The following is a 10836-nucleotide window of genomic DNA, read 5'->3' as shown; positions in this document are numbered from 1 at the left end:
ATCATGGGAGTTGTGGTCTTCATCCCCACAGCCGATGCAATCCGACGGGACTCGGGCAGAAATCATGTTCATGGATGAGCTAATGATTTATTAACGTAGTAGAATGAAGCAGGGTGAGGCTGAAAGCCGTCGAAGCTAAACGAGGCCGCTGAACAAGCGTGACACACGGCTCGAAAGCAGCGGAGCTTTTATTATGCCACAGTCGACCGCTACCGCTCCTTCCGGTCGTGCGTATGTGGGGAAAAAGTACCGCTGTTTTATCATACTAGATACATTTGAAAGTTCTGTTATAATGCTACTCTGTGCGGTCGTCACCGGTCTATTAATACGCACAACATATTAAAGCGTCTTTGGTGTTTCCATGTTTTCTACAAAACAAAACCGGAAATCGAGGGGTTTTGACGTCATTGGCAGGCGACACAATGACACTACAGACACGGTCCGTGTCACTAGTTAAAATTGCTTATTTCTCTGGATTTAAACATTCTTCGAAACATTTGGGATAATGTAACTACACAAGTCAGCACAATATATAACACTGTTCTATTGGTTTTTGAATTTTTACATATTGTGCCTTTAACGGTTAAAATTGCTTATTTCTCTGGATTTAAACATTGTTCGAAACATTTGGATAATGTAACTACACAAGTCAGCAAAATATATAACACTGTTCTATTGGTTTTTGAATTTTTACATATTGTGCCTTTAACATCAATGAATGGGGGTTATGACATATCCACAACTCTAGTTTAAAGGAGTATAAAGGCAGTGTTGTCCGTCATAACTTCTGTCGAGAAATAGCGCAGACACTGGACGAAGATGATTATCGAATGGAGTCTGAAAGACTGCGCGTTCGGCTGTAATCTGAGCCGCTTCAGACAGCACGCCAGTAGCGCTTCAATGGACAAAAACAGAATTATGTCAAAATGCTGGGTTTTGGCGAGTGACCTCGTAAACACGGTCTTAAATGAGTTATAAAGTCCTAATTGACCGTAAAGAGTTGGGAGAAACGTGTCAGAGACGCGTCATGTGCATCAGATTTTAAAGTGACAGCGCTGCTTTTAAAGTGAAAGCTGATGAAGTCTCATTGATGTAAATCACAGAGCAAAAGAAAAGAAATCACTCGACTGCTCTAGTCACTGATTAAGTTTGGTAGCTTGACTAAAGATGAATTTATGCATATACAATTTCTGGTTTATGTGAAGATTGTTTTAAGTTCACTTAAATTAAATGTTAAAAATAATATTTTTTCAGAACCTAGGCCTACTAAATGTTAAAAAAGAATGGCTTTCAGTTGTACTGTACTGTTGGATTGCTATAATTAATGGCTAAAATTGAAGGGGAATTGCATTTAATAGAGACATCAGTAGCAGTATTGCATTGTTATCAAAAATACTGGCCATTGTTAATAATAGGCTACTTAGTAAAAATATGCCATTAAACACATATTTAAAATATACCATCTTTATATTGTTTCTACATTAATTTGGAGGTTCAATGTGCAATTATGACAATATAAATATATGAATATGCAGCTAATTACAATTAATTATAGAAAGACGTGGGAATAATTCGTTTTTTTTTTATTATTATTCTAATCGATTCACAGACAGCACTAATGTTAACCTTTTATAGATGTTGGTGTTGATCATGTTATATATTTGACTGCTGAATATGCATTTCAATTTCATTTCTAATTTTATAGGCCCCTCAGAAAGAGATCGGGACAGCCACCCAACCCCTTGGCCCCCTTCAAAATTTCAGTTCAATAATCCGGTGTTCTGGCGATTTGTGCTACCCTGTCAGATTTTGCTACCTCCCATTAAAACAGATTGTAGCATAATTCGAGAGCGAAAAGTGCTACCTATCAATTTTTGCTTCCGGCATGATATTAATAAGGTGTGAGGCTTTATGAACATGTACACCTACCCCAACCCTAAACCTACCCTTACAGTAGGATAAATACAGTGTTGGTAGCATAATCTGACAGGCAGCATTATTTGTCAGAACACCGGCCCTCAAATAAAACTAATTGAATAGCCCTGATCTAAATCTATTTATACCACGACATGCAATAGCAGCTGTCACCACTAGATGTCTCTAGGCAGGTTGATTAGCACAATAAACTGTACAACAGCTTATTTTCCATCGATGGTGAGTTTATGGAACATAAAAGTAGTGGTCTCTCAGGAGGACAAGCTGTCATTATTCCTTGGACAACAGTTTGATTAATTTTGCATGACCAATGATTTTGTAATCTTTGCGATTACAAAGTAAAGACGCAATAAACGCACTAATTAAGACAAATTAAGCATTTGAAATTAAGCCTCTTTTAATTTTAGAAATATATTATTTTAATAACGACAAGCAAGTATGCACGTTTGGTTTGAGTGCACTATTGTGACAGTAGGCTACACATCATAAGATAAGATATCGATAGAATAACGTTATTGCCTATTTCAAAAAAAAATATCACGCAGTTCCTGGCGAGTTTTCGCTTGTATAATAAATATCAAATATAGCTTCTTACCCCTCACAATCAGAGGACTCTGGAGCGATCGTGGTGTTGCTGTCAGTGTCCGTTAGGCGCTGATGAACGGGAAACATACCGCCAATAACCACCGTCTTCTTCTCCACTTCTTTATAACCCCTCAGGTTGAATTTGGCCTTGAGTTTGCAGCTCCCCTCAGCAGCGGTGGATTTGTAAAGGTAAGAAACTATACATAAAACCATCAAAAAGCGTCCTTTGGAGCTCAATCCCGTTAAATCCATTTTTAGAGTAGGAACATGTAAAAGACGCTGCTTCGATGTGCATGTGTTTGGAGAGGAACGACAGACACTATGAATTACCAACGCCTGAGTTCCCCTGAGCTCTTCTGGGATCTCTGAAGATTGCATAAGACATCTGATCAAAGCTGCTTTCAGTGTGGATTCACTTCAGGGTCAGAAAATAACCAGGGCTCAAGGTATTATGTTACAAAGTGGCAAAATGACTATTTTGTATTATTATTTTCATCATATTAAATGATTTGTCTGTTTAGTAATGGGATTAGTACCACAATACTTTTGATGACAAAAAACAAACAAACACATTTCGACATATTCTACAGTTAAAAAGTATTTTTTTTCTTCTTCTTCTTTTTGGAAGAAATTAATACCTTTAGTAAGCAATTCAATTGACAATATAAAGACAACCAGTCAATAAAAAACTTTTATTTATTTATTTTATTTTACCAACCCCAAATTTTTTGAATGGCATGAACGAAAAGGACAACATAAATCCAACATTTTGGGGGAAATGTCTTCATATATCATTTTGATATTGCTACGAGCAAATAATTCAGTTACAATACAAACAGATAATTCATTTATTATTTTAAAACATTATAATACAACACACACACATATATATATATATATATATATATATATATATATATATATTGTAGAAATTGCAATTTCTGACACTTATGTTCTCAGTTATCAAAGTCACTGTAGAATGTTCTACATGGATGCGCATTGGACAAATGTACACAAAATATAGGCAACCGCATATTTTGTTTGTCTTTGTCTCACAACATGCCAGAGAACTTGAAGATTGTGGTCCATGTATTTTATGTTTACTGCATTATTAATATTTTAACTCTCTCTCAATTCAATTCAATTTCTCTCTTGCTCTCTCTGTAGACTAAGTTTGTCTCTAAAGATCTCTACAATTGAAAAAAAGAGAAAAGAATCTCTATATTTTTTCAGACATTAAAAACATTTTAATTAAAGATCAGTCTACTGACTGGGACATTTACTGTAGAGACAGATGAAGATGATGGGGTGAAGAGCGCAGCTCCACCATGGGGTTTGATTTAATTGTGATCGGCATGCTGCAGCTTGTTCGGTGACAGCACTGGTGCTTGAACCTCCCCTGCTGTTTAGCTCTGTAATAAGCTTGATACTGTATCTTTCCTTTCCTTTGGGATCTTGCTGTTTGTGGATGTGCTTGTCACTACATGTCTTTCAATCAGATCAGCGACACACACCTGAACCCTCTTCCCAGGTGAAAGGGAGAAACACACACAAGCACACTGCGTTCACAAACAACAGCCTGTCACGTTACACAAGATCTGCTCCTAACGCTTCGATGAAACATCACTAGTCATTAGTTTAACTCCTAACAAGTTTTAACTGTCCATTTTAGCTGAACATATTGTGTTGACACAGAGGAGGACCTTTGACATGTACATGACAATTGTAATAAAAATGTGTGCAAAAAGAGCAAAAGAATGTATGCAAAATGTCGGTGGATTAATTAAGAAATATTTGAGTATACATTGTGGGATGCAATAGTGACTTGGTCCACCAGTGGGCACATTTGCCTTATTTTTTATTGATAAGCACCTTATTTGCCACACATAAACAGACAGTAATTTACCAGATTGTCTTAATGACAGAGTCCTGATATAATGCCACAAACCCCATGTGAAAGTGGATAATCAAGTCATCCACAACAGTTGTGTTATCTAAAACCATTCAAACTTGTGTTCATTAATTGAAGCAAAGCTAAAATACAAATTATATAAAATCGTAAACATTTAAAGAATTGGCAGCTGAAAAGTATAAGTTGATGTACTAAAATTACTAAAACTGAAATAACTTATTAAAAGAAATAAAATTACACAAAAATATATGAATGAATAATACAATAGTATATATAAACTAACTGCTTCCTAGTTGCTTGGGGGGGAAATATGGAAATTAATATTGCACTTTCCCCCCTTATGAAATATTGCATATGGTTATGCAAGGATTTATCAGAACGTTACTCGTGTCTCTTACTCCGTAATATCACTCATTTCTTTCACATGCATGCATATACTCACTTTGCACAAAAAGTATACTTATATTTTATAGTATTAGGTATTTTAACCGTTTTATTAACTACACCAGAAGTGTGAACCAAATGCAAATTATATAGAATTCATCAGTGACAGATCTTGTGATGAGAGAAATCGGAACACGGAGTTCTTTATTAAAGCTCAGTCTGCATTATACAAATATCAGTTTCAAACTGCATGCGGTGGCTTGGTCTGAGGCACAATACTAAGGTAAAACAGCATTGTTCAGGTTTAAACAAAAACAAAAGAAGGGGGGTGGGGGAATCAACATAGAATTGCATAAATTAAACTGAATATCATATAATATTGCAGTTTACCCACTAGGAATTTAAACGTGTTAGTTGAATTTTTAATAGACAAGTAAAATATGCACACGATAAAGGAGACACTGAGAAAAAGACATTAAGAACAGGATTTGCAATTAAGACAAGGAAGTTCATCTTGCATTGATTTTTTTGCTATCGTGACAACTGAAAGTTTTAAACTGAAATCTTTGAAGACAATAAATACCGAGCATGTTATTCATATCACAACAATTCTCTACATCATAAATTAGACAGAGGGCTGGACACAGATCTCCATTTGAGCCCAATCAAAGCCCCCTCTCTCTATACATAAGAACACGCTTCTGTTAAAGAGTGGAATATTAATAATAATGAGGCCACACACACAGGAGGACTGACTCAAATATTGACAGTGGTCCAAATTCAGTTAAGCCCAACTTAGCTCAAAAGGACTTGGCGTACTTTGTGGGATGATGCCCTTCAGCTTGTTTCCTGTCAATCACCTATTCTTCCTCCCTCTGTAAATCTCCTTTCATTTGCCTTTGGAAACACTATTGCTCTACCTAGAACAAAACAAAAAAAATACCAAGGCCTTTATTGGTGAAAATAAGTACACTGTCGATCTTACCAGCCCAGGCAAACTCAACTATGATGGTGATGTAAAATGCAAACACCAAAAATTACAAAACATTTTCTCACTTCTCACTATTTAAATGTCAATAATCCTTTTCTAGAAAATAATGCAGCATAAAATAAAGTCGCATCCCTGAAAAACAAAGTAACCGAAAGGGAAAAAAGAAAAGAAAACAGGCACAAATTTCAGGAGGCCTCCAGATTTAGGAGTCTCCTTCACAGCAAAACCTCTGTGATAAACCAACCCGTCCACAGCGTAAGAGCGGCATTTAGCAAACTGTCTGATCTCATCTGTATTTGGCAAATAAACATCGATTGGTCACGTTTAAGGAGCTACTACTGCTAGTCTTTACCTGCCACTTCCATAGAAGAGTTCAGGCAAGAAATCCAAACCGAAATCAACACTGCACAAACCGAGTTAGTGAAAACAAGTTTATCTTAAAGGCAAAAAGCAGCAACACTTGGAACGTAACCCTTGAACGAGTGGATTTGCTTAAAAAACTGCTTTCTTCGTGCCATGCTGCACATGGACAGTCAACTGCCCTAAAATGATCTTTGACCTTCAGTGGCTACAACAGAAAGTACGGAGGAGTGACCAGTCACAATGCATTACAGAGAGCTGATTTAAAAAAAAAAAAAAAAGCCAACGTATCATCATTATTATCATCAGTGATGAGGATAACAACACTTATAATACCAATATTACAACCGACCCCAGATAATGAGGCGTAACTGAAGTAGTGTTGTCAGTTAAGCGCCAATCACAGTACAACCTGCCATTGTAGGGAATGTTCCGGTCTCAGTGGGACAATGACAGGGCGGCGTGCCTAAAGGGGGTCGCGGGAGTGGAGAAAAAGGGTTTGGGGGGAATGTAGCAGTACTGGGAAAGGGGGAGGTAGAAGAGGAGTCGACAAGGATAAATCAGAGGGTACAAAAGTCCACGGTTCTACTCCCATTCTGTGGTTCCCGGTGGCTTGGACGTCAGGTCATACATCACTCTAGAGATGCCTGGGATTTTCTTGATCTCGTTGACCATCTTGAGAACCACCTGTGGCCAGGGGAGCACGAGTTAGTGTGTGGAAATGACGTAGGGTTTTTATGTGTGGATAGAGGATCTGATCTCTCACCTCTTCAGGGATTTGGTTGTCTGGAGTAGCGGCGATGCCTGTCATGAAGTCGCTGGTGATGAAGGTTCTGATGACGACGCACCGTCTGCAGGACGGCTGCTTCTGCAGCGGGTCACGATCAAAGTGCAGTGGGGTGAGGATGACTGGCATCTGGCTGATCTTACTTGAGTAGCCTGGATATCAAGCAAAAATTTATACAAATATATATTTTAATATATGATGTTGACAACTTATCCATTCATTAGGGGCTCAAGCGCATAGCGCTGCAACCCTATTGTAATTGTTAGAATGGCCGAGGATCAGCAATCTCCACGTAAAACTGATCAGGCAGACCAAGTCGTAGAGACTTGAAACTTGGGAGGGATGGTAGTACTCACACAGTCTACAATGTCACCAAGTCTCACCCCAATCGGCCTGACGGGGGTGCTACAGCGATCAAAAGTACAAATCGCTCATAACTCCTAAACTCTGAGTCACAGCCTTAAGTGTCTTATGAATTAAGTGTCTCTTAAGTGTCTTAAAGGGGTCCTATTATGCTCTTTTACAAAGTCTTGATCTTGTTTTGGGGGTGCACGAGAACAGGCTCTAGGCCTGTCGCAATAATCAATATATCGCGCAATATATGTAGATGACCTCAATAACTTTTGGTGACGCAATATATCGGCCATTATATTTACTTAAAAATTAATGTCACCATGTTTTGTACATTCCACTTGCGCTTGTGTCTTTTGCAGCTTCTCGTACTTAACGTGGTGTAGTCATGAGGTGCTATTTCAAATTTAAAAAATGCTTCTACAAAAAATGTTTCATCTGCAGATATGATCTTGCTTAGGGATCTGTGCCTTTGTGCATACGGACATCTGACAGCTAAGTAGTGATTGTGTTTTTCAGCAATAAGTGTGCACCCTTAATTGGGGCTGCACGATTAATTGAATGCGATTGTCATGCACATTTTGATAGTAATGCCGGTTCTGTAATCAGCAGGAAATCATCATCACGTGCTTTCAGATGGAACAGAATTTACTACACATAGCCATAGTTCACTGACAAGTTACGCAAAAAAATTGCAGATGATTTTATTGTGCGATTATGAAATCGAAGAAATCGTTCGAGATAATGACAGCTGTTTGCACAGCTCCTCCGTGAACTACAGCTTTGTGAAGTAAATGTGGCTCCATCTGAAAGCATGTGAAAATACCACATTTAATAACATATTTTTACTCCAAACTCACTTCATAACGTCAGTCAAGTGATTGAAATAAATCCTTCTGTGAGATGTGGCTTCTTATTATGAAATGTTGCGTGCCTTATTCTGTGTATTTAAGCATTGATAAAGGCATTGCATTATATATATACTTTATTTTAATAAAAATTATAATAATAAGAACTCAAGAAAAACCATATATTGCCGTAGTCGTGTGTTTATTAGTCACGTTGAATTAATGAAAGCAGTTAAATCTTCTGATTATTCAGCTGCAGATATAGGCATTTTCTGGGTTTCTTCTGTGAGGCGTATTTGGAGTTTCAGCACGAGAGCGGCCTCTGGCCTTTGGATGGAGATTTACTGCTGATCACAGAACCGTGCTTCACTGAAAGATACGCATGACAATCGCAGCTTCTGTCGAATCGCGATCTCGATTCCATTTCAATTTGTCGTGCAGCCCTACCCTTAATTTACAGAGAAAATAAGGTCAGGGAAAAATCTGTAGATGGAAAAATCTCCATACAAGTTCTTTGTGCATTTTTATTTTTTTCTACTTGTTACTTTGCATGTTTTGTTAGAAAATGGTTGCGTGATTTAAACCCAGATGATTGTAACCACTCTAAGTTCGTCTGCCTTGGGAAAGCTAGCGTGTCTCCGATACAGTGATACTACTCATTGCCTTCTCTAGTGCAGCTCAACCAGGTCTCGTACCATTCGTCGATATTTGTGATATCACAAATCCCGGAAAATATGCGTTGTAGTTTTTGAAAAGTGATTTCTGTTAATTAAAATATCTCCTTTTGAAGTGGACTTTGAGCTTTGTAACTTTGCAGATCTTTTTTATCCTCAAACAGCAACATTACAGACTAACTAAAGTTGAAAAGGCATAATAGCACCCCTTTAAGAGCAGAATCTGAGGTAACATGAAAAAAATCATGCAGCTTGGCCACTTGGTGGCACTATAAGAGGAAAAAAAAACATTTTAAAAATGGCTGTAACTACGCAACCATTTGTCCTATCAACATGATAATCGGAATGCACGGTCTTGGTCCAACATCTATAAGGACATTTGTGTATCTCAAAACACATGGGCACCATTGGCCGATGAAGTTTGAGCACCTATTAGGCAAGCTTAATGAAGGTCCATCGGAACAAAACTCAGTGGGCCTGTGTGACTCAGAGCCCTAAAGGTCGGTGAGAAATTTGAAAGAAATCGGCAACTGGGGGGGTTGGGGTTGCGATATCAAATTTTTCAAGGGCATAAACGATTGTATATTGTGTGGTTTTTCACACAAACACAATATTCGTATAATATGATAGACCTCTTCATTCCAAAAAACTTGGCCTTCAGAACCACTGCTTTCAATCAAATCGTTTGTTAAATGACTGAGAAAAAAAAAAGACATTTGTAAACTAGTCCTAGGTTTTTTGCTCTGGAAAAAAAAACACTGCTGTACAATTCTCTAGACTCTCTAGGTCAATAATTATAATTTAAAAAAATTACAGAAATTTACCCTTTGGGAAGCTATAATGGGGTCATTGAGAAAAGAGGCCTATCCAAATATACCCTAAAGCCTAAACGAAAACTCAAAACTTCACGACACCTGGTGAGCACATGCGACAAGTGATTCTAAACAAGTATGCAAAATTATAGGGAGATTGGACCACAGCTTGACGCTATAACAGTCATAAACATTAAAAATCATCATATTCCTATGGTAAATTACCTGGATTTGCCCAAAATCCTAATTTAAGTAATTGATTTAGGTGGTTACAGGCTTGCTAAATAATATGTATTGTCTTTTTTCATATGTGCTTAAATGCCTTAAAGCAACACCATGTAACATTTGCTCATGGTTCCCCCATGCGGTTGATACGCGCAATTTTCTGTTACCAGTGTCGTAAATACTGTCGCTGTATAAGCTTCCACATGGGCAGCGCAATACATGTGAATTTGTTGACTAAGCTGACGGAACCGGCGAATGCAGAAACCTCGTTTGGAAACCATGTCCACTGCCCAGGTAAAGTAGCCCGTGTTACACTATGTTCTACAAATATCATTGCAGTTTTATTTACTGTTACTCCAGAATTGAAAACTACGATGACAAAAATAATGGTATTATTTTAGCTTAGTTTTTTTTTTTGCTTGCATAGTTCGTATGTAGCATTGTTCGCAAATGGTGTAATCTGTATAATAGAATAAAATGTTGTCTGCGCAATCATGAAACCATAATGTCCATAATGCCTTATACATCAGATATTGTCATAAGTTTGTAAGGCTGTAAAGTAACAGAGCCTCTTTATTTGAATAACCGTTTAGACGAAGTAACGTTAGACTGGGGAATTCGTTTTTGGATCTTGGGTGTCGAAACAAACATGGTACACATGGTTACAGCCAGTGTCCAAAAACTATTCACTATTTAGCTTCCTCCGACAAAACCCTCTTCGTTTTCTTTGCTGGCCCTGCCATGGCATTGGTTTTGAGACTTGCATATTAGATCGTTTCGTCTTATAGTTAGCTGTTGGCTAACTCCACCCAGGTTACGAGTAAAACACTGTATGTGAGGTCTGCCGTAAAGCAGGTCACACTCTTCTGCTGGCAGGGGATGGGCGGGGCTGCGTGTGCCGTCCCGAACACAAAACTTACAGAGTGTGGTTTTAGCCGCTAGGAGGCTGCTCAGGTAGCAGCAGCAGTAGAA

At 38.0% G+C, this 10836-nt stretch overlaps 2 protein-coding genes across 2 annotated transcripts in view; both read right to left on the bottom strand.

The window, feature by feature from the left end:
- Window positions 1-2875, bottom strand: part of vmn2r1 (vomeronasal 2, receptor 1) — an 8734-nt gene extending 5859 nt beyond the window's left edge. The window contains exon 1 of the mRNA XM_016252074.1: window positions 2531-2875. Within this exon, the coding sequence (XP_016107560.1) occupies window positions 2531-2772 (242 nt within the window). The 5' untranslated portion in view covers window positions 2773-2875. The remainder of the gene's footprint in view (window positions 1-2530) is intronic.
- A 2113-nt stretch (window positions 2876-4988) lies between these two features.
- LOC107566581 (GMP synthase [glutamine-hydrolyzing]-like) overlaps window positions 4989-10836 on the bottom strand; it is a 34459-nt gene continuing 28611 nt past the window's right edge. The window contains exons 12-13 of the mRNA XM_016252070.1: window positions 6934-7106; window positions 4989-6854 (exon numbers count right to left, since the gene is read on the bottom strand). Coding sequence (XP_016107556.1) covers window positions 6753-6854; window positions 6934-7106 — 275 coding nt within the window. The 3' untranslated portion in view covers window positions 4989-6752. The remainder of the gene's footprint in view (window positions 6855-6933; window positions 7107-10836) is intronic.

This window comes from Sinocyclocheilus grahami, unplaced genomic scaffold, assembly GCF_001515645.1.
Source record: "Sinocyclocheilus grahami isolate Dianchi unplaced genomic scaffold, SAMN03320097.WGS_v1.1 scaffold1086.1, whole genome shotgun sequence".
Taxonomy (NCBI): Eukaryota; Metazoa; Chordata; class Actinopteri; order Cypriniformes; family Cyprinidae; genus Sinocyclocheilus; species Sinocyclocheilus grahami.
Note: the sequence above shows the minus strand (reverse complement) of the source record. Positions and strands in the feature narration are given on the sequence as shown.